Genomic DNA, 27,244 nt, shown 5'->3' with positions numbered 1-27,244 from the left:
ATAAAGAAAACGATGGTACATAAAGAAGGTTCAATATTCAATCAACATTGCCAAAGCTATTGTACATTTATTTTCTATTGGTAAATAATAATTCCTAAATTCTATGTTAAAAAAGCCTAAGCTTCCGAGATAATTAAGGTAAAGTTAAAGGGGAAAACTGCCTGAAGTCTGCTGAAGAAACAGCCGACCTTCCTATATTACATTGTATGTACTTTTCGTGAGAAAGAGAAGAAGAGTTAGGTGCAGTCCAGGGTGAATCACAAACGGGGGGTTTCCAATATCCCGAGGGGCAATTAAAATAAAAAGAAGAAGAAGAAGAAAAACAACATAGCATAAAGCAGAGCGCTGGTTTCTCGTTGCTCGGAATTCCCCAGCAGACTGAGCAGCGCCGGCCACTGCACCTGCAGAGCTGCTCACATGACCCGGGACCAGCCAATCACTGCAGCCAACAGCCTCCTTTCATTATTGTATTTGTTTATTCTATTTGGTTTATCTTTGTTTTGTTTTCAAGTTTAACACATTTATAACACATGCACAGTATTTTAAAGCTGTGTGAAAACAAAAGCACAATATATCTCTATATGTGTGAGAAACAGAGTTTCTTTCACAATGAACGTAAACCGACAGTTTCGTAATGAATTGGGAAAGACACGTCAATGGTCAGATCAAGGCAGGTGCAACAGTATATGCATTCCAGTTGTCTGTTGACTATGTATTGAAGGTACCCTTCTAAATTAAGCTTGGAAAATATGAGTATTTACCCATGTTCTTGAAGACTTAATTGGTGTTTATTAATTATTATTATTATTATTATTATTATTATGTTACCTTTTATTTTTTCCGCAATGTTATTTGAATAGCTGCAAAATGATAATATAATATAAAATGAGAAGATAATAAAGATTTTACTGATGTAGATGTTGATTTGCTAAGCTCTGTACTTTAAAACATATTGATATTCAGCTGTTAAAAATGACGAAGACACTCAGGAAGCTATTTTCCTTGGATGCATACAATGGATTAAATGATTCAGGATGAAGATGATTTTCTTTTACCACTTTATTATTTTATTTTACTATTGAAGCACTTTTTATTGCACAGAATCGGTGTATAACAAGCTTGTCAAACTTTCTAGCCTTTTATAATTGTTTGCACAGAATCACCTTAGTTAGTGCAGCAGCACCCTCTCCTGGAAGTCATTCAAACTCGTAGAAAGAAGTCTTTATTACTACATACTAATGATTACACTAGGCTAGGAAAAAAAAAAGTTTTTACTTTTATAGATCGAAAATAGGCTACTACTAATATTACCAAGATATTTTTTTATTTTTCAAGATCCCATGTCATTATTATTATTATTATTATTATTATTATTATTATTATTATTATTACATCGATTTTTTTGCATAATACAGTGTGGGGCTGTTTTGTTTTTTATTATATAAAACACATTGCTGTCAGTCACCAGAAATATAATCAAGATTGATTGGATGACCCGTAACTTTGACAGTATGTAACTTTTGAGCATAATGAGACCTGATACAGACTTCCTTTCACAAGAAGATATATATAATTTATTGAAACTTTTCCCAATGAACTAGCTGCACTTACCTTATATTTCAACTGATGACACATGAAAATACACTGTTTCACTGTTTAATCATCGACACTATGCTAAAAACCTATGACATTGAAAACCTAGGCAACAGTCGTGCTACATAGCCACGTAACAGCCTTTCCTTTTTTCTTAATTAAATCCCCTTGAATTCACTGCAAAGGGAAATGAAATCCGATCTTTTAAATCTCCGAGCCAGAACTTTCGGGCTTGGGTCAGGCAGCTTCCTCTAGTGGTCCATGGTCTTCCTTTCTTGTCTGACAAGGAAGTTGTGATGCGGTTAATGAAGGTGTGTTCTCACGACACGGTTAAGGAAAACACAAGCCTTTCTATGGCATTGCAAGGCCAGTCTTTAAGGAAGGGAAAACTTACTGCCGAGAAGCAGCTGTGGCTTTTTAACTCGGTGAAGAGCGGTCAGCTGAGCTTTGGACAGGCGCTGGATGTCATGAATGACAGCTCGAAAGCCATGGACACTATCAAGCCCACACCACAAGTGCCGCAGGTAGGGTATTTTGCACATTTTCGAGCATGGTAGAGATTGTTCTCTGTTTGCGTTTTTTGTTTTGTTTGTTTGTTTGTTTGTTTGTTTGTTTTAACACTTTTTTAGAAAACGTCCTACATCCTTCTGAATGACATGGTCTGGAAAGAGTTTGGCCCCTGATGACATAATCGCTCAAGCTGTTTTGTCCTGCCCGGGATTTAAAAAATCCTGAAGTAGTCAGCGTATTTTATTTATTTGGTTTTTATTTTATTTACTAATGAATAAAACATACTTCGTGTATTATAATTGCAGGTATATACCTATAAACAATAGACTCCATGTCTAAAATACGTTTTATTTCTGAATAATTCTGTAAAGGAATATTATTAGCCAGTACGTGTTCCAACTAAGCCACATGAGTGCGATCTGTGCATAATAAGTTATTTCGGAGAAAACATTGGTCCAAAACTTTGTATTGACTGGTTGCTATTAAATGTATTAACTAGTGTAGAATTCACACACACAAAGTACAGTCTTTATGTATGTCTACAAAGCTTTCGATATATTTACTTATTGTCATGTTCCTGGTTTTAGAAGCTGTATGCCCTTGTAAATCAATAACATTTATAAAACCGAATAAATCACTGCCAAAACAATACTACTTTATCTCAAGTATTGTATGTGCAACATTGTGCAGAATAAAGTAAATAGCACAGGCTTGACGTCAGGTTGTAAAATATGCAATGTTTCAAAATTGCTATGCAACGAGAGTCACCTCATCGTGAAAGTATTGGTTTGATTCCAAGTACCTGCCGCTGCATACTCATTTGCAATCTAACGCAATCTGATGGCTTCCAGTTATAAAGGTTAAAGTGATTGAATATCTGGGTAGAGGTGTGTTCGTATTTTTTATACCTAATTAATATGTTCTGATATTATATTACTGTTTATTTAATAATTAAATCTTCACTATATCCTATTGTGTAGCCTAATATTTGATGCTTCCCACAAATGCCTTCTGAATCGTAGTGCAAAGGGTTTCTGTCTCACCACAAGAACTTAATCCTCCTAATACTTCTGTGATTCAGATTACATTACAAATTGTATGTGACTGGAAGTTGCCAAGAACCAGCCATTGTTTCAAATATGTATCTTCCTGCTTAAAACAGGGAAGTTGGTGTTGTTTTTTTTACCCACAGTAGTAAACATATCAATCTACCATTTAAAATGTGATTTTCTGAAGATAAAATGCAAACACAGAGTCATTTATGTATGTACCATAAAAGTATTAAATAGATTTTCTCATAAACATAGATGTACTGTGTCCATTGCACATCTGATTGGATTGAGCTTTCTCAGAGCTGTTAAATGAACTAGATTGATTAAGATAATATTTAATGTTTCAACAGAACGTCAAAGAATAAAGCACTTCAAGTATCATTTTACAAATCACTTATGTTTGGTGCAAACTAAGTCCCACCCTCTCCCAATTTTCAGGAAGTCAGACCTATCCTAATAAAACTTACCCCAATTCCAGACTACTACACAGTTTTTATTGACCTTTGCACTTATTTACCTTTAATCACCTGTACTGACAACTTCATATAGTCTATTGCTAATGCACAATTGGTGCACTCATTTTTGTGCAGTAAACCAATAATTTATTTTACCAATGACTTTAATTAAAGCTGTTGTAATTATTATCACATTTCAAAATCAACAAGGAGAATCTTATACTAATGGAGAGAAGCTTCAAGCAGTATAACAAAGTATTTTATTTGTACAGATAAATAAATAAAGTATGGGTGTCACACAAAACATGTGACTTACAAAACATATTTGCATTGTATGTTATCAATGAGACTTACAATTAAAGCTTTACAAGCACAAAGTGCTCTGTGGAGTTACCATTGGAAGGAGTAAACACTCGGCAAATAATTAGGTTATCGTCAGAGGTGAAAGTAAGGCAGTACAGGCTGGTACGGCGTAAAGGTAAGAAAGTGACTGAAGCATTCAGTACAAATAAAAAAAAAATCACATCAATCAAATTAAATAAGTTACATTTTCCAGAAACAAACCATACAGTACGACCGTACCAGCAAGAAAATTAAGTTACTTTCACTCCTGGTTTTCATCACCTCAGTCTTTATTGGAATTGTCCCAGTTCTAATAAACATTGTACATTTAGTTAAGTATTTCTTTCAAAACCTCACATTACATGTGATATGTGGCTTGTAATAGATAATTTGTACACCTTGTTGGGTTTGTTTACCAGCTGCAGATGATCTCAATTAGACAACATAACCATAATGGCCTGTTTGCAGCCAAAAGACAAATTACATTTTCTAGTAGATACATCGTCATCCCATCCATGTGCATTTGACAACAGGAAATCTTCAGTAAAACATACCCTGAATGAATTTCACAGGGGTCTGTTACTGAGGGTTAAATAGTGGATTGAAAATGGTTGACCACAGAGGTAATTAACTGTGAAGCACTAAAAGTTAACTTTAACACCTGTGTTTATGGACCCATTCTTTCCATTCTCTACAATACAAAGGCTTGTATTTGCAATCTTCTGTATTTCTTCTTTGTTATCAGCTCAGCAATGAGATGCAGCTCAGTATTATGAACATGGTGAAGAGAGGGGAGTTAACCATCGAAGAAGCTTTGAACCAGGCGAGGAAAGAGAAATACGAGCTTTTGAAGCAAAAGTTGCCGCCACAGGTAAGAAGCAGTTACTGACTTGACTAGACCACATATAACAAGATGTATACATGGGGCCCTGGAACAGAATTGCATTAAAAGTAGAAACCTACCTTGAACTTCCTTTGGATTAAATCCCAATATGTTTTGTATTCCAACTGTTCCATTGTCAAGCTTCATATTGACATGTTACTAGTTATAGCATGGAGTGATTTATTCATCTGATGTAAACCAATATAATTAATTTATATTGCACTGATTCTTTGCTGCTAGTTTGGAGAGCTGTATTTGCACTGATAAAGCTCGAGGAATGATACCCAAGCTATCATGTGTTGGGGAAAAGACACTAGAAAGAAATCTATTATAGTGGGGAAACCACTGAATAGCTGCTATTATTGATCTGTACTGTTATGCATCTTTGTTCTAATGACAGCTTTGCCAATTTCAAATCCTCAGTTAGTAATAGCGATTAGTGATCTCCTACCATTTTTCTGAAGAGCCCAAATCCATAGTTGTAAAATTTGCTCTAAGATTATCTATTTGTAAAGACTGAGAACAATGTAGTTAATTAGTCTTATAAGGAAGGTGGCTGGTCAGGAACTGAATTTATTTACCTGATCAAAATTAAATGTTTTCCATTTCTTTATAAAATGATGATTTATGGGTGACCTGTAGAACCTGCTGTATTGGGAGCTCATCAGGTTCAGAGTTTTCAAGTTTTAAAGTTAAAGCCCCCACTTGGTGTGACTAGCTGGGCCTGTGACTCTGCCACCACTTTCTTCGCAGACTCTAAAGCAATTGAAGATGTGATGCTTGTTTACGTCTCTTTCCTTAAATTGACAGTACTTATTCGTACTTTCAAATCCTTACATGTGCTGTGACTGTCCCCTGTCTTTACCTGCTGATTTCCCGCTGCTACATGTGTTTCAAAGTGCACAGAGTCCTCGACTAAATATTAACAGTTTCCAGTGCCCATATGAAATCTTTTGATTGTAAAGAATGGCAGGCCCTGACTTATGGTGGAGTCCCTCTTAGGTTCCCTAGACAAAATAGACAAATATTCTCACAGATCTCACAAATAGACACAGATTATCTGAGTTAAAAGGAGGAACCCTTTAGAAAACAGCCGTCAGGTTCTGCATTTCTATTTTACAGTTGGCAGGTGAGTTGAACCTTTGATTTAATCCAAGCTTGCTGATCTTTATCATGAAAACAGAACAGAATCACTGTTTCACACTTGAAAAAAAATACACTAAGTGTTTATTTTGGTGGTAGAAAAAGGGAAGTGAAAAGTTTTGTAGGAGGAAGTAGACATTCATGTTGTAGAATGTCAAACCCAATTTGTTGTCTACTTGGTAACAAGTTGGAAAATCCTCCTTAGATTCTGCCATGCAGTATATTATTATTTTATTATTAGTCAGTTATTGTTTAACAGTTAAAGGTAGATGACAAATGTGGACAGACTATGTGGGAGTAACGGTTTTTTATATGACTCACAAACACAAAGGATGGTATTCATAAAGACATCCTAATTTTGCCCTGTATTTTTATTTAAGTTAAAATAGCCTTATCATTTATGTGACAACTTAATTGTGTTGCTTTATTATTGGGAAAAGAAACAATGAAATAACCTTGTTATATTTTTGTTAATTTGGCTCAAAGGATTTAATCCAGTTTACATTGTCATGAAGGTTGTTGTTTTTTGTTATTGTTTTGTTTTTCTGGATAACATTGAAACTATTTTTAATCACCAATTATTCAATGAGTGAACACCTTGCAACAACCATTTGGATATTTATATATTGTATTCTTTCAATACATTTTCTTGGAGCTATGATTTCAATCATTTGTTTTCAAGCTCAAGACTTAATTGGAAAAATGTATCATTATTTCCACATTTGTTTTATCTCACATTTAAAAAGTAATTCATACAAAAAATTTACAAAAATAATGATGTTTTCAGAATGGTTGAATGATTTTAAGAGTGAACTGAATTGTGATTCATAACACTTTAGAGTAAGCATTTTGGATGTCTGAATATTACTCACAGGAAGTGCAGTAGACCGCAAAATACATTATTTTCACAGAATTTCAAAAAATGAATCTAATACATCTGTGAATACGTAGTACACTAATGTCTATTTGTTTTTCTGTTCTATAATCTAAGTAAAGCTGTGTGCAATGGGATGTTACAGCCAAATATATGTGCAGGAAAGGAATAGGTTTATTTCATGCACAAATTATTCAGCTGTGTGTCCTGATCACTATATAATCATTACAAAACAATGGTGTTACAAGGGAAATACACAAACAAATTGACTTAACGGGCCCCACCACCCAATTTGGAATACTCGATTATCTTTCGGCCCTGTGCAGTAGAGCCATCTGGGTAATTTGGAATACAGAGTGGATAGGAACAAACTGAGATGGCTTTTACAGCTGTAAGAAACCTCACAGCTGGGCAAACCACCACTAGACACAGACAGCAGCTGCCAAATAGAGATACCTGGAACTGCCTGCAGACTTTGACTAGCTCAGATGACTGGCTAGTTCCCTGGTCCATTTGGTTTCCTGGACACAGTCAATTTGAATAGCCTGGGTCAATACCAATTGGCAATGTAGGCAGCACTGTGGAGTAGTGGTTAGGAGTAGTGGTTAGGGCTCTGGGACTCATAACTGGTAGGTGGGGCAGTGCTGTTATACCCTTGAGCAAGATACTTCACTTAGATTGCTCCAGTAAAAATGCCCAGCTGTATAAATGGGTACAAATGTAAGTCGCCCTGGATAAGAGTGTCTGCTAAATGACAAATAATGGCAAGCCTAGGTGTCCTTTCACATGAGCTGTCCCAACGATACATCCTGCTGTCCTAAGGGTACAAAAGGTTGATGCATTACAGTACCATGGGGTCAATTATAACATGGGAGCATTAGCCACTTTCTCCACAGCTAGGAGTGTCATGGTGTCATACTATATACACCATGGGATGTAGGAACCAACTCATATGCCACCCATGGAACAGTGGAGCGCAGCAGAGCTCGATCACAGCAAGCTGAGAGAGCGAGATCTAAAGCCGCAGAAATGGGCTGTAGTGCAGGCGCAAACCGGAGGAGGAGCCCCTCTCGCGTGCGAAATCTCTTAGATCTCCTAGATTTTACTGCCGCTGCTAGCACTCCTGCTGTGGAGGAAAAAGCCTGGAAGTGCACAGAAACCCCTCCCCCTTGGGCAGTGCTTCCGACTTGAAAGATAACTGGAATTCAAACTTGGGACACTGTACAAATGCTATATTCTGGTCAAAATACAGACATATGTGCTATCCATAGTATGTCAGCACAGGCACTCATCAAATGCTAACCACCCCCATGAACCCTGTTGGATTGTAACTCGTTGTATTATATATGAATACCTTTTTAACATAAGGCATTCTGAATCATTCCAGTTATGGATCTGTGGCAGATTAAGTGTTTAGATTATATTTTCTAAACAGTCAAAACCACAGATCTTTTTTACGTGAACTTTTGGATTGTGCCAACATTTGGAAAGGACATGAAGTGCAACAAGATTTAAATGCCTGGTTTTGTTTCAATTGCAGGAAGAAAATATCCCACAGTACAATTTCAGCGTTTACAAGTACAACAGGTACCGGTGGCAAAAACGTATCTTGCAGGTAAGAATCAAAAACTTTGTGGGAAGCAGGACAGTTGGATTCAGTATTAGTTTATTGTTTGGTTATGTTTACAGTTTATTAGTTTATTGTTTGGTTATGTTTACAGTGTTTTTTCATATTGGCCAATCACTCACCTTCACATACCATTATATCTAGTTCTGTAGAAAATGGAAATCTGGCTTCAGTTACAGCTGTTATTCTGCCATTTTGTTTATTCTGTAAATCACTTGAACTGCATTTGCTGTCTTTAGTACCCCAATACACAGTCATGTTTATTGAGATGCTTAAAAGTTCAATGACTGGAGTAAAGAAGTAGTATCACAGAATGTAGTTAGGTTATCTAGTTTGATGTTCAGTTTCACTCAAAAACTTGCAGTGATTGTACAAAAAATTCACCAAAATATACTAAAATTGTATTTGTTTAATTAGCGATATTCTGAATTGAATTATTACTTTGTGGATTTAAATTGGATGTGATTGTATACACTAGGAAACAATAAACACTCTAACACAGACACATATATTACCAGTAAAAGTTGTGGTATAATGAAGTAAATACATTTTAAAAATATATATTTTTTTGTTTAATAATAAATATTAACTGCAAATTCAGAGCACAATTATAGCCTGTCATTTGCCCCAAATTAAAAAAGGTTACAGGTTACTGGGAGAAGCAATACAATGATGGGCCTGCACTTCTAGTTAATATTCTATTATGGGAAATCTGAATTACATTTGCTTTCATTTAGAGATTATATAAATAATATATATCCTACTTTAAAATGTAATCTACAATGAAGCCAATATAATTGTTATAGTATGCTTGAAAAACAACAACATAATATACTTCTGAAAACCACTAATGCACTAAAACCACTAATGCAACTAGTGAAGATAGAATTACTGAACATTTTACATGACTTCATTTGATGACTCATCTATTTTTCTTTCAAATGTAAAATTGTCAAAATCTTGTCCTGATTTTGAAGATGCAACCAATTGGAGTTAAATCTAGAAACTGTTACCTTTTATATCTTAGAACAAGTTAAACTTGTATCACTCTGTTAAGTTTATATTGATTCCCAGCAGAATATTTCAAAGCAGTTAATTTTTTTTTGTAATCAAGATCAGACGTTTGCCAGTAAGAAAGCATTTTTGATAATGATTAAAGGCCTTGATTTTCCATGCAGCAAACAACATGTCTAACAGAGTCCCATTTTATATATGGATTACAAAATCTCTGAAGTTGTAATGCTCTTGACAGTTTTGGGACTAATTTCACCTCTTACATCCTTCTAATGACAACCTCACATGCTATTTTGGTTTATAAGTTATGGTTGCTATATTTTGTTCTCTTTTCAGATTGATTTCATTGCCAATGTCATCTGTAGCATCGAGAGAGGAATTGTCAAGCGACAGCTCCCCTTCTCAGCAGTCAAATCCAGTGAAGATGGAGTGGGATCGAAGTTCTCCATATCATTTCAAGGGCGGCATGACTATGAGCTGGAAGCAGCATCAGTGGAAGACAAGCAACAGGTGGGATGACGACTAAAGATGTAGGCCCAGAGAGAAAGGGGCCGTGTTCTTTAGCTTTTGGCCAAAATTAATCTCTTAAATAAACAGTTGGGGCCAAATCTGAAGTTCTAGTCATGAGGGTCTTAACCATGTCTTTAAATCTGCAATGGCAGTAATGAATAGCACTTTTGATATCTTGATCCAATTAATCAATTAACTACCTAGACTGGGCTTCATTTTCCCCCCAAAATCTATGTTACCAACAGTGAAGTTTGCATGGTCTGTTAAGCAGACACCCTTATCTAGCATATAAATATTGTATTTTTATTGTGATATACAGCACCATGTTCAGTCTCATATAGACTCATGTAGACTGGCCTTTTACCCTGCTGTCCAACCTCCGTGTACCTGTGTATCTGCTGGATCATATTTATCCTGGTCAGTTCCGTTCATGAATATGATTTGTTTCCTGTATCATTAATTCTTGTACATGGAGTGAACTGCAGGTAGATCTCACAAGCGGGAAACTCCAAAGACAGCAGTAGCAGAATTCCCCAAGCAAAAGGTATGAAAACGAAAATAAATACAAAATAAATGATAATAATCACAAAATATAGACAAATGAGGGAGTGACTGAATATCATAACAAAAAAGAAGAAATAATATTAATGATAATTATCAGAAAATATAGACAAATGAGGGAGTGACTGGATATCATATAACAAAAAAAGTGATAATGATAATTATCAGGAAATATTGACAAACGAGGGAGTGACTGGATATAATACAACATGTAATATAATTAAGGAGAATAGTCAAGGTTGATAGAAAGTATACCATTTAACAACATTGGTTGTCAGTTGAAAGTTTAAAAATGCAATACTGTTGCACACTTACTGGTTTGCTAACTTGACACTGTAGGCATACTGGGCACAATATCACCCACATTCCACTACAAAAACATGACATAATCAAATGAGGTGGTGTAAAAAGTAGACTGAATTCAGGTTGTGATACAAACAGATTTACACCGATTTAATTACAAACGGACACCAGGCCAGATATAGAAACTGGTTTGAGCTCAGAGTTAATTACAAACTGACACCAGGCCAGATGTCAAAACTGTTCAGATTTGAATAATAATAATTACAGTAAAACAAGAATAAATATTTACATTGAAACTAGCCAGACAAGATAAATTTGCTTATTTTACCAAGTAAATAGCTAAGTTGTGGACATTAGCTAGCAGACGTTGGCTTTTGAACTGACTGTGGGGGACAACCAAAATGAGGAAAATGTAAAATACTGTACAAAGAGGATTATATTTGATGTTGTATTATATCCAGTCACTCCCTCGTTTGTCTATATTTTCTGATTATTATCATTTATTTTAGATTTTTTTCATTTTCATGGCTTTTGCGTGGGGAATTCTGCTGCTGCTGTCTCTGGAGTTTCTAACTTGTGAGGACGTTCAAATTTCAGTGACATTAGTGAAAGGAGGGATGGGCAAAAGCACATAGGGGTGGATACGGGCAATATACAGCAATATATAGAGATCATTTTAGACAAACACCCAAATACCCTTCATCCCACAAGGATCAATCTTCCCTTAAATGGACAGGTGACTTGCATAATTGATCAAGAATTCACTATCTTTAGAAATTGTTGATTCAGGGTGAGCTATGAAACCATCTGGACTGGGATCAGAGGCATCTACTTACACAGATAAAAGCTTGCACTGGTATGTTAGGTACCTATGTACCAATTGGACCTCGCTAGTATAATGTTCCCTTTGCACAAATGGAACCTCTTTTGGAACCTCTTACCTCTCTGCCTCCCTCCCTTTTTCAGATCATGCAGCTGGTAAATAGAATAATATACAACAACATATATGATGTTCCCATCCACGGCAACTCAGAGACTTATGAGGAGCCTTCAGGTTTGAAGATAATGCGTGAAGGAGCTCTGGATTTACAGAGAGGGGGTATGGCTTCACTCACATGGGTCAAGTAAGCAGATGGTCTTTTGTCTTTGGGTGTGGGGATACATTTTTTCAAATATTTCAATATTTAAAAAATGCTGAATATGCTGAATCACAGTATGAAGTTGTCAAAAGATCCTTTAGGTGGATCCGTCTTGTTTTCTGCAAACTGGGGTATAGAGATTTGAACCATACCTGTAAATCCCTTTCCTGAACAATATGTAGAGGAGATTTAAGAAGCCACTAATGGAGTTCAGCAAAGGGAGGTATTATTAGGCCTATAGGAACGTTTCTGTCACAATGCCAATCATCTATAAATATTCAATCAATAAACAGGCAATATTTATTATTACAGTGGATACCCCTGACTCAGCAAACTCCAAACTATAACCATCGGTTTTACAAGATAGTAACAACCAAAGTAACAACATAAACATGTTTCAAAATATGTTATTGTTCTGGCCCAGGTCACAAGGGTCAACCTCCAGGTACTTTCTACATAATACATTTTGTTGTTTCCCATAGAACACAAGTGTCAGCCATTAGCTTTTATTTTCCTGTTCAGTAATTCCCATCATATCCTACAGAAGCTTATATTCTCCTGCTCAGTAATACATTCAGTTTACACACATTTCTGTTGAATCTTAACTTGATATAAATGGCTAAGCCTACAGATAACACTTACAACAGATATGTATTTTACTATCTACTTGTCTAAAGGTGTGACATCTTACTCTCCTGTCAGGTTCACAGCAAGACTTCTGGAGGGGGAGCTGGTCTTGTACCCCATTGAGTCAGCCAATGAGAACAATGACTCTGCCTCCACGTGCTCCTCTGTCATTATCCACTTCTCGGACGGCAACGCCAGCGTGGAGAAACACCTCGGCTGTGACACCTTCTCTGTGCTCACCAAGAACAACGAGTACCTGTGAGTGAGACCAGAAGGCCATATGGGTTCTTGCAATCTCCCAAAACCCCTACAGTTCCCCCAAACAAGCAGGTGCTTATGGTAAAGTGAGCAGGGGATCATCTAAAAGTATGTAAAAATATTTTTTGCAAAAAACTAAATGATTAGCAGACTTCTATGCTGTACAGACAGAAGGAGAGTTGATACACACTGCCAGGTGTGAAAAAAACCAACAACTTATGTTATATTGAAACTATTGCTGATTTTTGACAAAATATTTCTGTTCCTGTCTATGTCTTCATAGTGCTTTCAAATTATATTTATATAGCCCTCATCCAGTAGGGTAGCAATGTTAACTTTGCCCAACATCTCTAGCTTTACCACATTCTGCATATGGGTTTTAACGTGTTGGTGCTATTTGGTCTTTTGCAAGATGTGCTTCATGTCACTCACCCCTTGGTCAGTCTGGCCAAATCCTCTGATGCAGTTGTCCGAAACAGCAGACATGGAAAGCAAAACAGCGCATTGTGTGTGTTTACCACAACCATGTTCTACAAAATGTCTGGTTGTACAATTTCCCACTGTTAGTGCTTTGTTGATGTATGGTCATATTTGGTACCTCTCTAAACATCACTGCAATCAAAATGACAAACAAGACAAAACAGCAAATAGGTCCAAATCGCAAATCCAAAATAATAGTCACATAAGAATAGCCATAAGTCCGTAAGTTTGTTTTACTGGAGTCAGGTTCTCAATAACAATCATGGTCAAATTCATGGTCAGGGGTCGTTGCCAAAACAGGGTTCATAAGCCGGTGTATTCATCTACATTCGATTGTTTCTCTCTTGTTTGCCTTCCTCACCCCTTCTCCAGCAGATACTGAGATGCTCTGGGGTTGCATGGAGGTTTATAAAAATATAAATATAGTAATTTTTATATTTTGTACGTCACCGTGGACAAGGGCGTCTGCTAATAAATAAATAAATAAATAAATAAAATTTTGTACATCGCCATCTAGTGTGTCCAGGTGGTAACTGCCTATGGGGCCCCCAAATGGGATTAAGAGCTTCAGCTCAAAAATAGGCTACAATTCAGACCTAAATCGTAACTATGAATTCTCGGTCATAGGCGGTCATAGGTGGGGCGCTGGCTCCTGGAGAAGGAGAAGAGGCCTAAAATAAGCATGATCAGATTCAGATTTTTTTTTATATATTTTCAGTTTTATTGCAGTTTTATTTACATTTTAGGTAAAGTAACCATACGACTTATTTATACTTTGTAAAGTAACTGTTTTTATTACATTTTTAACTGACCCAGTTCTGTGATGATTAAATGTGTTTTTGTTACGGTATCCGTATAAACTCTGAGCTAAGAGCTGCAGTGAAAGCAGTTATAGATCACATTTATGTTTTTTCATCATCTTTCCAATATTAGGATCAATATATCAAATATGCAGTCTGTGCCTTGATTACAGTGGATATTGGTATTTGACCTAATTTATTGACATGATTGGGTAAGATAGTACCATTTTTAGTACCATTCTTATACCATTTTTATAAGAATGGTATGTTTAATATATTGTGATAGGGACATTGTATATGTGATAATTGAGTTAGCCTATTGTGATTTGCACTTGTTTGTAACTAAAATAACTTGATCATGTGATGGAATGTAGGGTTTGATTTCTGACTTCTTAATTGTTATTTAAAAGACACCTACTAGGCAATTGTAAAGGCTACCTGATGAAGGCATAGTAGTGTCGAAATGCGTTGTGATGTAATTCAATAAAATGAAACTTATTATACAAAAGTATAATTCTATAATTCTAAAAAACAAATAAGTGAGAGTACGGCTACAAAATTAAATTTTCTTTATATATTTTTGCCTTATTTTGGCCAGCACCTCATGGGAGTGAAGACGCTGTAGTGCATGGATGCTTTCAAGTTATATTCATATATATATTATTTTTTATTTCTTGGCAGATGCCCTTATCCAGGGCGACTTATAACATAAGTTATAAGTTATATTAGTTATGTTATAAGTTATATTATATATACACATACATACAGTACTGTGCAAACGTTTTAGGCAGGAGTGAAAAAATGCTATAAAGTAAGAATGCTTTCAAAAATAGAAGTGTTAATAGATTATATTTATCAATTAACAAAATGCAAAGTGAGTGAACAGAAGAAAAATCTACATCAAATCAATATTTGGTGTGACCACCCTTTGCCTTCAAAACAGCATCAATTCTTCTAGGTACACTTGCACAAATTCAGGGATTTTGTAGGCATATAGTCAGGTGTATGATTAAACAATTATACCAAACAAGTGCTAATGATCATCAATTTAATATGTAGGTTGAAACACAATCATTAACTGAAACAGAAACAGCTGTGTAGGAGGAATAAAACTGGGTGAGGAAAGCAAAACTCAGCTAACAAGATGAGGTTGCTGAAGACAGTTTACTGTCAAAAGTCATACACCATGGCAAGACTGAGCACAGCAACAAGACACAGGGTAGTTATACTGCATCAGATAGGTCTCTCCCACGCAGAAATTTCAAGGCAGATGGGTTTCCAGATGTGCTGTCCAAGCTCTTTTGAAGAATCACAAAGAAATGGGCAACGTTGAGGACCGTAGACTCAGTGGTCGGCCAAGGAAACTTACTGCAGCAGATGAAAGACACATCATGCTTACTTCCCTTCGCAATCGGAAGATGTCCAGCAGTGCCATCATCTCAGAATTGGCAGAAAACAGTGGGACCCTGGTACACCCATCTACTGTCTGGAGAAGTCTAGTCAGAAGTGGCCTTCATGGAAGACTTGCGGCCAAAAAGCCGTACCTCCGATGTGGAAACAAGGCCAAGCGACTGTTAGAAAATATAAGAAACTTTCCAGTAAATTACTAGTTAAAACTCGTTTGTATAATGTTTTCCCTGCTCAGACTTAGCTGCACGGCAGATGGAAATGATTTTTGCTGCCGTGGCTGTTCTTTGGGTAGCGAACCGAAATTATCTATAACACGTTCTTATCAGTACAGTGTGTACTGTGTCCTGGGTACCAGCGCTTCCATGTCCGGACTGATTACAAGGAATACCTTTTGAAATATTGTTTCCCGTGCTGTGTACTGTGTCTTTGACATCAACGCCTCTATGCCTAAACTAATTAAAAGAAAACTTTATGAAACATTGCTTCCCGTGTCTCAGAACTGGACATATGCCAAGAAAATATCATCCAGGTTCGGGACTGCCCCAAAACTCCTGTGAAATACCGCTTGTAAATGTATAAAAGGCCGTGTGAAACTTTCAATAAACTGAAGAGAAACTAATTAGCTTTGGTGTCTAAGACTTTCCTTCCCGGGCTCGTCTCCTGCTGAAAAGTCTCCACTGTTGCTGGAAGCGCTGACTGGGTGCCTGATGCACTGGGGAATCCAAAGGGTGCTTCAACTGAAGCGTTGTACCATAACAACGACTCAACTATGCACGAAAAAACTGGGTTGCAGATAAATGGCAGCAGGTGGTCTGGATTGATGAGTCAAAATTGTAAATATTTGTCCGTAGTAGAAGGCTGGAGAGCGGTGCACGAATGAGTGTCTGCAGTGAACAGTGAAGCATGGTGGAGGTTCCTTGCAAGTTTGGGGCTGCATTTCTGTAAATGGAGTTGGGGATTTGGTCAGAATTAATGGTCTCCTCAATGCTGATAAGTACAGGCAGATACATATCCATCATGCAATACCATCAGGGAGGCATCTGATTGGCCCCAAATTTATTCTGCAGCATGACAACGACCCCAAACATACAGTGAAAGTCATTAAGAACTATCTTCAGCATAAAGAAGAACAAGGAGTCCTGGAAGTGATGGTATGGCCCCCACAGAGCCCTGACCTCAACATCATTGAGTCTGTCTGGGATTACATGAAGAGAGAGAAGCAACTGAGGCTGCCTAAATCCACAGAAGAACTGTAGTTAGTTCTCCAAAGATGTTTGGGCCAATTTACCTGCTGAGTTCCTTCAAAAACTGTGTGCAAGTGTACCTAGAAGAATTGATGCTGTTTTGAAGGCAAAGGGTGGTCACACCAAATATTGATTTGATGTAGATTTTTCTTCTGTTCACTCACTTTGCATTTTGTTAATTGATAAATATAATCTATTAACACATCTATTTTTGAAAGCATTCTTACTTTACAGGATTGTTTCACACCTGCCTAAAACCTTTGCACAGTACTGTATATATATATATATATATATATATATATATATATATATATATATATATATATATATATATATATATATATATATTATGTCCTCCAAGAGAAAGAAATTGAAAATGTTTCATACAAGGTAAATGTATTTCGATAAGAAGTGATTTAATAAAACAGGTTCAGGTACAGGTTCAAAAGGAAGTTTTTACACCTTCAAAGGAAAGATTTTTGGTGCCTTATTTCTAAAGGCTACAATATATCATAATTAAGCACCGGCGGTTCACAAAAAGACACCTTGACACCTGATCCCTCTTTTCAGTTGGAATTCCAGAATGTGAGGCACAAAAACTGTGAAAAGTTTACCTTACCTTTTTTTTTTTTGTGTGTGTGAAAATGCTGTATTTGACAAAAGGACAGACAGGGACAATACAAGATTCAGTTTATTTCCTCAGAGCTTTGAATGTAACACTATATACACACACATTTGTTGTATCTTTTATTGCTAATTTGTAAATGAATGGTGTATCTAACACTACTCTCTGACAAAAGGTTACCACTTGTTTGTCAGTTGGTGTGTTCAAACGACCAATGAATTGTGCATTGTGTAATGCTGTTACCAGTATTAGAAAGAGTAAACTAGACCACAGTATCATGTTTCAGCACCTTGTGTCTGAAATATGAAAGCATAATGAACCTTTGGATCAAACTTATTTGCTTTTCATCAATTTGCCATAACCACTCCCATATGAGTAAACTTGATATGTTTTAACATTTTTATATATATATATATATATATATATAACCACAATAAGATACCAGTATTTTAAAATAAAGCTCTTTAATAGCTTACTTGAGACTCTTTATCTCTCCTGCACATCTCATTAATTGACAATTTATCATTTGTTTTGCATCCACTGAAATCTAAGAACACTGCAGTGCTAAATAAAGGCTTTGCAAAAGTATATATGCATTTTAGAAAATGGCAGGTCAGATTAAGTAATCATATTGCATCTCCTCCCCTTAAGTAAACATATCCCATGCAAAATCTCCCGAAGAAAGTGAAAGTCTTAGCATAGACTTTTTTATTCAGAAGAAAACTATATGTAGAAAATTATATAGAAGTTGTCATATTCAGTAGATAAACTCCCTGTCACTGGCCAAATTATCAATGCAGTTGCGTTTTCAATTAAACAATTTGGTTTTGAATTTAAATATAGGGGAAGGGAGGGAGCTTAATTAGGAGTTTGCCTAATCAGGGTGTTTTTTTCTTTTTTTTTTTTTGTATCTGCTATACCGTCAATGGCCTCTTTCACTTCTGCTGCAGGTTCAGGGTACCTGTTACCAGTCAGATGAAGAGCACAGAAGCCATTAAGAAGGAACGGGATGAGTGGGTACAGGCCATTGACAAGTTCTGCCTGGACTGGAAACATAGGTCACAGTCAGAGCCCCACAGCATCTACGAAGTCATCAGGGAGCCAAACGGTCAGTGGGGCAAGGAGCAGAAGGAACCTGGTAACAAGCTCCTTGTTTCACCCTTGGTAGAGAAGACTGCCTCCCTTAAACCAGAACCAGTTTCAGTGCTGTCCCAGGCCCAGTCACAGGCCCAGTCCCTGGTCCAGTCCCATCCTTCCTCTACTATAGCGTTTATCCCCAAGTCCCCTTCCTTTCCCCAACCCCACGCCTTAATCCTGCCCACCTCCACTGTGACTCCTGTGCCCATGCCGAGATCCTCCATTCCACCCCCTCTGCCAGTCCCCTCAGCACCCCCGCTGCCTGGCAAACTGAATGCCAACATGAAGTCGAAGAGAACCAAAGCCTTTCACTGGGATACGGTGTCTCAAGACAAGGTGAGCTCCTTTACCAGATCTGTCTTTCTTTTCAAAATGCTTAGATTGCTAACCTGCAATTCTAAGTATGAGTTATGGAGGCCGGGCAAAGATTTTAAATAATAATAACAGTAATAATAAAACAGCACACTTTAATATATTGGTCGGAGTTAAACTAATTAAACTATTTCAAGATTAATATTAAGTTTTTTTTATAACAGTCTTGCAACTTAAAAAGAAATGTGTATTTTGAAATTAAGTTAACCAATTAAATTAAATTAACCATGTTAATCTTTGCTTTGTCACTCAGCAACCCAAGCCAATGTTACACAACACGTATAAGCTTTCACTGGCATGAATGAATGGTTGTCTGTGTTGAGATCATGCAAAGTAAAGGAATGCTAATACAGAGCAATGCATGTAATGTATTTGTGCAATTCAGAGTACTCAGTCATTCGTCACGGCCTGACTGCCTCAGAAGAAAAACAAATAAGACTCCCAACGGTCAGCAGCTTTGTTAATGGCCTTTTTACCAGCTCTAGGCTCTTGGAGAAATTATATGTTTCCATGTAGCAGAAAATCTAAAAATCATTCATATACCTTCAGCTTCACACCCTTCTGTGCAAAATGACAAGTTTGAAATACCTGGGCCTGGCTAACACACTATTCTGTAGCTCCTAACATCTAAAACCCATCAAACTCCTCTGCAACAGCTTGCTTTGTTTGCTTACCTGTCATAATGGCCAACTAGTTTCATTGTCTGGTGAGGCTGGGAAGCAAAATGTTCCTGTGCAATTTTCCAACGTTTTTTCTCTTCTCCCTCCCTCTCCCTTATGATTTTCATGTCAAGTTCTTGTCAAACATTTTGCACATAAGTGGTAATAACTTCCCTTTGCAGGCTGCACCTGCAGGCTCCATAATTCAGCTCTCAGCCTTAAAACCTGTCAACTGTTATCACTACTTCACACAGCCCACTAAGGAACACCATATCACAGGCCGATTTGTATCGTTTTTGGTTTTCAACGCTTCCTATTCAAGTGTACTATAATCCTGCACCACATTTGCAATTTGGGATTTTTGTTCCTCCGCATAGCTCTTAGTATCACTTGTATTCACAATACTCTACAATATTTAACATGGCAGACATCAATAGTATACAGCATCTGCAAATCTGAGCTAATTAGACATTCTCACTCACTGAATACAGGAGTGACACAGATTGTCCTGTTGTCTCATTGTTGTTTAAATTCTCCATTGAAGGGTATGGATTTTGTTTTTCATGTTTCTCTCCTGTCAGATTGGGAAGTCTATGTGGTTGCGCAGCGACACAGGGAAGGTAAAGATCGACGGGCAAAGGCTGTTTGAGCAGTTTGCCATTCAGGACATGGGCGTCATCGGAGGCTTGGAGTCAAACAGCACCCTTCAGATCATGTTGAATCAGAAGGTGGCCCATAACTTCAGTAAGTGTTCTCGTTCTACATTAAGCGTCTTTAGCTCATCTCTTAAGAACAGCTGCTTGTTTGGTGTTTAGCAGCTAAACGACAGCAGTATGTCACCCCAGTCCTTTCCTGAAGGAATCATAGCCATCAGTTTTAAGTGCATGGCTGAGAAGCTTTTTTCCCCAGACCACCACAACGCTTTATGTATAAAGTGCCTCATGTTTCCTGTGTAAATGGTTACACTGGGTTCAAACACTAGTTCTAACTTTCAGCACTTTGTGTTTTGAAAGGATGTACTTGCTGTTTTTTTAATTGTGACTGCAAGTAGAGGGGACGCAGCTATAATTGCTTCATCACAGTTACACCGAGAAATAAATCTGCTTTCCAGTTACAAAACACAGTGTACAATCTTTGTGTTCAGTCAGTGTATGGAGTTCTGATTTCTGGACACAGACTGTAGTGGGTCCATGTGAGTTCATCTGGACATGTTTTGTTAAAATGTTTTAGGATTTAGGGATAAGGTGAAAATTAAATCCATACCCAATCAAGAATCCAAGTAAACCTTATATTTACCGATAGGATGATTGCATATGATTAGATTTCTTTCCATAAACAATTTATAAATATAGACATGTATCTGTGGTGTTTAATCACATATTGAATGTTTTGCATGATCATTCATACCCTAAATTAAAATCTATTTCTATTAAACAGTGTTTGCCTCATATAAAAACAAAACAAAAATGTTTCAGTTCTGAGCTTTTATTTTTAACACAGCAGTGCTTAAAGCAAAAAATTGAAAAATGTAATTAGTCAGTAAAGATCTGTTTAAGTGCAGTGCCATGCCAATGCTTAATTATCTAATGAGAAAAAATAACAAGAGATGCAGTTTCAGTTTCACATTACCATTCTCAGCTCTTCTCAGTTAAATACTATGTCTATGTGGCACTTAAGAATCAGAGCCTTAAATCATTGGGGAATAAAGGATATAATTTTAGTGCACAGTGAATGGACCTGGCATGACAATACATAGCCTACAATGAATTACCAGGAAATAATGCCTCTCTGACAAGATAATCTATCTGAGCAGAGTGCAGGTTTTTCCAGTATGACTTAATGCTTAAACCGGTATGACACTGCAGTGAGGAAAAGGAACATTTTTCACATAAATAAAATATCTGATTGTCTCTGTAAGTAATTACATTTTCACCAATCACTGCTTGATAATCAGTATTAATCAGATGAGCAACCATGGATACTAACATTAGGCATATGAATTGCAATACTAAACAAACCTGAAAGTGATTGATGATTCATGATTTGATTTATTATTTACTGGAGATAAGTGTATATGTTGCTATAGTGTATATATAGCATACGGGAATTAAGACTTACTTTTCTGAAGTCACTTGAGGTTACCAACAGTAATTGGTCTCACTGTATTGTACTTGTTAATACATGTTCTGTCTATGTGAAGTGCATAACTTTAAGTATCACTGTCCCTAAAATATTTGATTTAAGGAACTGTGTTCTATTAGTTCTATTTTAGTAACTTTTAAAACTTCAAAGTGTTTCCTTCATCACAATCATGGCTGCTGTATACAGCAAAGTAAAAAGGATAGCTCTTCTATGTTTCAGGCTGTGATGTTTCAACTCTTCCCGATAACAGAAAAAAACTACAAGAGCATGGGATTAATCTTTCCCACAGCAACTCAGGATATAATTAGGTTAGCTTGGTTTTTATCCTAATACTTTGAGACAGGATGAGATTTAAATATTTGCCTAAATGGAATCATTAACATCTTAATCAGGTGTCATTTACACCATTTGCTAAATGGGCCCCCTTGCGTTGCGATAAAAACATTGAATAAGGCTCGTAAGACATTTCTATTCGTCTTTATTTGTTTGCCATTATTAATACAATAAGGTCACTGTGTATCTCCCATTAATTCATCAATTGTAATTGTAAACACTAAATGTCATATTGATAATTATCCCTGACCTACCAACTGCATGGATTAGGAGGCAACGTATTTTAATTAGAACTAGGACCAGCACTGTATATTGTATTTAGCGTTTATTGATTTTACTGTATTATGTAATGCTTTTGAATAGTGTATCTTACACCTTGGTAACAGTATCTGTTAATAAATTAATTAATAAATAAGGGGGAGTTCTCTCCTGATCAAATCAGCAGCATTGCTCATTGCACGGTGGCAGGAATATTAAACAGGTGATCAATGTTACCTGTCGGCTGCAATCAAGAATTAAGCACCACATTAATCTCAAAATGTAATACTTAATTTTAATTTAGATTAGAAAAAAAAAAGATTTTGTAATTATTATTTTTTATTTAAAAAAATATCTGCTATTACTGAGGGGTTACAAAACCGATAACTAGCTCCTATTCAATTTCTATAAAACTGAATTGCTTTTAAAATGGTATCAATATAATTTATATACAATTAACAGAGTAAACGAAAAACATATACAGTGAGGGAAAAAAGTATTTGATCCCCTGCTGATTTTGTATGTTTGCCCACTGACAAAGAAATGATCAGTCTATAATTTTAATGGTAGGTGTATGTTAACAGTGAGAGACAGAATAACAACAAAAAAATCCAGAAAAACGCATTTCAAAAAAGATATAAATTGATTTGCATGTTAATGAGGGAAATAAGTATTTGACCCCTTTGACTTAGTACTTGGTGGCAAAACCCTTGTTGGCAATCACAGAGGTCAGACGTTTCTTGTAGTTGGCCACCAGGTTTGCACACATCTCAGGAGGGATTTTGTCCCACTCCTCTTTGCAGATCCTCTCCAAGTCATTAAGGTTTCGAGGCTGACATTTGGCAACTCGAACCTTCAGCTCCCTCCACAGATTTTCTATGGGATTAAGGTCTGGAGACTGGTTAGGCCACTCCAGGACCTTAATGTGCTTCTTCTTGAGCCACTCCTTTGTTGCCTTGGCTGTGTGTTTTGGGTCATTGTCATGCTGGAATACCCATCCACGACCCATTTTCAATGCCCTGGCTGAGGGAAGGAGGTTCTCACCCAAGATTTGATGGTACATGGCCCCGTCCATCGTCCCTTTGATGCGGTGCAGTTGTCCTGTCCCCTTAGCAGAAAAACACCCCCAAAGCATAATGATTCCACCTCCATGTTTGACGGTGGGGATTGTGTTCTTGGGGTCATAGGCAGCATTCCTCCTCCTCCAAACACGGCGAGTTGAGTTGATGCCAAAGAGCTCGAATTGGTCTCATCTGACCACAACACTTCCACCCAGTTCTCCTCTGAATCATTCAGATGTTCATTGGCAAACTTCAGATGGTCCTGTACATATGCAGGGGGACCTTGCGGGCACTGCAGGATTTCAGTTCTTCACGGTGTAGTGTGTTACCAATTGTTTTCTTGGTGACTATGGTCCCACCTGGGAGCCAGAAATCTTGCTGGTTGATAGGGGATCAAATACTTATTTCACTCATTAACATGCAAATCAAGTTATAACTTTTTTGAAATGCGTTTTTCTGGATTTTTTTGTTGTTATTCTGTCTCTCACTGTTAAAATACACCTACCATTAAAATTATACACTCACCTAAAGGATTATTAGGAACTGCATACTAATACTGTGTTTGACCCCCTTTCGCCTTCAGAACTGCCTTAATTCTACATGGCATTGATTCAACAAGGTGCTGAAAGCATTCTTCAGAAATGTTGGCCCATATTGATAGGATAGCATCTTGCAGTTGATGGAGATTTGTGGGATGCACATCCAGGGTACGAAGCTCCCGTTCCACCACATCCCAAAGATGCTCTATTGGGTTGAGATCTGGTGACTGTGGTGGCCAGTTTAGTACAGTGAACTCATTGTCATTTTCAAGAAACCAATTTGAAATGATTCGACCTTTGTGACATGGTGCATTATCCTGCTGGAAGTAGCCATCAGAGGATGGGTACATGGTGGTCATAAAGGGATGGACATGGTCAGAAACAATGCTTAGGTAGGCCGTGGCATTTAAACGATGCCCAATTGGCACTAAGGGGCCTAAAGTGTGTCAAGAAAACATCCCCCTCACCATTACACCACCACCACCAGCCTGCACAGTGGTAACAAGGCATGATGGATCCATGTTCTCATTCTGTTTACGCCAAATTCTGACTCTACCATCTGAATGTCTCAACAGAAATCGAGACTCATCAGAGCAGGCAACATTTTTCCAGTCTTCAACTGTCCAATTTTGGTGAGCTTGTGCAAATTGTAGCCTCTTTTTCCTATTTGTAGTGGAGATGAGTGGTACCCGGTGGGGTCTTCTGCTGTTGTAGCCCATCCGCCTCAAGGTTGTACGTGTTGTGGCTTCACAAATGCTTTGCTGCATGCCTCGGTTGTAACAAGTGGTTATTTCAGTCAAAGTTGCTCTTCTATCAGCTTGAATCAGTCGGCCCATTCCCCTCTGACGTCAAGCATCAACAAGGCATTTTTGCCCACAGGACTGCCGCATACTGGATGTTTTTCCCTTTTCACACCATTCTTTGTAAACCCTAGAAATGGTTGTGCGTGAATATCCCAGTAACTGAGCAGATTGTGAAATACTCAGACCGGCCCGTCTGGCACCAACAACCATGCCACGCTCAAAATTGCTTAAATCACCTTTCTTTCCCATTCAGACATTCAGTTTGGAGTTCAGGAGATTGTCTTGACCAGGACCACACCTCTAAATGCATTGAAGCAACTGCCATGTGATTGGTTGTTTAGATAATTGCATTAATGAGAAATTGAACAGGTGTTCCTAATAATCCTTTAGGTGAGTGTAGACTGATCATTTCTTTGTCAGTGGGCAAACGTACAAAATCAGCAGGGGATCAAATACTTTTTTTTCTCACTGTATATGGTACAAGCTTGGAAATACGGTAGAGGCCTCTCACTTACAGCAGAGGTTTGACCATTTAAAATCGCAAGTGGCCAAATTTAAATATCATTCATGACAAGTGATATAATTAAGTAATTGTCCCCCTGTCTCTGCCAGATATAATCTGTTGTTAAAATATTGAAGCAAATCAAATGTCTTTCGCTTATTTTGTTGAATCTAATAACAGAAGATTTCAGTACTGGTATTAGCAAATAAGTGCGTTACATATTAAAGCTTTTCTTTGGATAAACCAGGAGATGGCAGTACACAACTGAAATACTCAGCAAAGTTATATGGGGAACTCACTACTGACCGATATAAACACTGAGAAATTAATCCAAACATTAACTTCAATCAAATTGTTTTGATTGTTTCCCTTTTTGTAATTTGATTTTGTTTATACTTTCATCAACATCTTCTTTGCACCTACATTACGAATGGCCATATTGAAATTAAATTAATGTCAAAAACAGATAAAGGTAGGAGGGTTTATTTGTGGCAATGCCACCAGAAACTGCTTCAGCAAGAAAGACAAATTAGCAATATTAAAAAATGCATACAATTGTGTGAAGATTTCCCTTCCTTTCTCACCAGGTGAATCAATTTCCCTGGTTTCTTCCAACAGTGCAGAATAAACAATACACTGTAGCTCTGCAGCTGTTCTTTAGTTTCAAGCGTCAATGAATTATTTAAGTGTAATTCTACTCTGCCACAAAATATGTGACTGCGAAGAATCCATTTTAATCCTGTTCTGATTCTGGTGCAATTGAAGACTTGATTTTTCAAACTTTCTCAAAAAGAATAGTAACTGCTTAATATTTCTTGGAAGCCAGTCATCTACTTAAACAGCTAACTTTCATTTAGCAAGTCCCAGATGTCAGGGGTACCAAAAGCACATCTTCTTGTTGCTCAGACAAAAATGAAATTAAGCATGCTTTCTACCTCAGAATTATATTTATGATACAATTAGTGTCTGAATTGACCAGTTGAGGAGGCAAATGGTTTCAAAAACGGCAAGAAGTAATTAACTTCACATCCCCAAAACACAATTTTCTTCTCTCATGTAAATTGTACTAGTGCCCAGGTGGTGTCAGCAGTAGATAACTGAAAGATTATCAGACATGCTGAAAAGGGAACTGCAGACCAGTATTGCTCAGTTGAATCTCAAAGGAAAGCCAGCAATCTTCAGTTTTGTGTTGTTGATTTGTTTCTTTCTCATGCTTGAGCACGTATAGAAAACAGCAATTAGTGATGTGAAACTGTGGTTATGATTGTTATTCACCACCAATCACTGTTAATGCTTAATGGGAAAGGGTCACATTTCAGATTCCCACTTTTTCCACTATACTAGTGTATAAAATAATAAATAATATAATATGAATACGAAAGTGTTTTTAATGTTTACAGACTGTGTAAGGAAATACAAAGTAGTTGCCATTTCATACTGCCGCAGTGTCACAGTCATGGAAATAGATGTGTTTACAGAGTGTTCCACATCAACTGGAACAGAATATTTTAATTTTAAGGGAGACTGAATCTTCCTTATCCTAAGCCTCAACCTGTACCACTGAGTCAGGCTAAACTACAACCCTCACCAGCAAATACATTTCCTTTTATTAAAATCTACATTCAGGGGCCTCCTAATTGTTATGAGTGTTATTGATTTTCTATGCATGGAAATATTCGGAAAAAGACAACAATGCTGATTTTGCACTTGACTAAGATTCCTGGGGTCTTCGGGATGGACGAGACGAAGCACACATTCACCAAAACACTTTAGCCAACTGCTATTTTGCTCTGCAAATTCCTAAAATGTACCTGTAAGACCAATCAGTGGCTTTGATGCAGCTGCAACTGCTAATAATCTGCATGTGCCTGAGGAATCACCGGGTAGTCACCAGTGTGACTAAGGAGCACTCAGGTAAGTCTCTGTCACCTGAGGTGTCAATAACCCACCTCTCAGTTGCTGTGCCATGAAACCACATGACTAAAGCC

The 27,244-nt window shown here is 37.1% G+C and overlaps 1 protein-coding gene across 1 annotated transcript in view; it reads left to right on the top strand.

The window, feature by feature from the left end:
* Nucleotides 1-1,769: 1,769 nt before the first annotated feature.
* Nucleotides 1,770-27,244, top strand: part of LOC136748755 (formin-H) — a 60,456-nt gene continuing 34,981 nt past the window's right edge. Inside the window, exons 1-8 of the mRNA XM_066702766.1 lie at nucleotides 1,770-2,117; nucleotides 4,698-4,823; nucleotides 8,393-8,467; nucleotides 9,830-10,003; nucleotides 11,834-11,991; nucleotides 12,709-12,891; nucleotides 18,401-18,923; nucleotides 20,200-20,362. Of these exons, the coding sequence (XP_066558863.1) occupies nucleotides 1,890-2,117; nucleotides 4,698-4,823; nucleotides 8,393-8,467; nucleotides 9,830-10,003; nucleotides 11,834-11,991; nucleotides 12,709-12,891; nucleotides 18,401-18,923; nucleotides 20,200-20,362 (1,630 nt within the window). The 5' untranslated portion in view covers nucleotides 1,770-1,889. The remainder of the gene's footprint in view (nucleotides 2,118-4,697; nucleotides 4,824-8,392; nucleotides 8,468-9,829; nucleotides 10,004-11,833; nucleotides 11,992-12,708; nucleotides 12,892-18,400; nucleotides 18,924-20,199; nucleotides 20,363-27,244) is intronic.

The sequence above is a fragment of the Amia ocellicauda genome, chromosome 4, assembly GCF_036373705.1.
Source record: "Amia ocellicauda isolate fAmiCal2 chromosome 4, fAmiCal2.hap1, whole genome shotgun sequence".
Lineage (NCBI taxonomy): Eukaryota > Metazoa > Chordata > Actinopteri > Amiiformes > Amiidae > Amia > Amia ocellicauda.
This window is presented reverse-complemented; position numbering and strand designations above follow the sequence as displayed.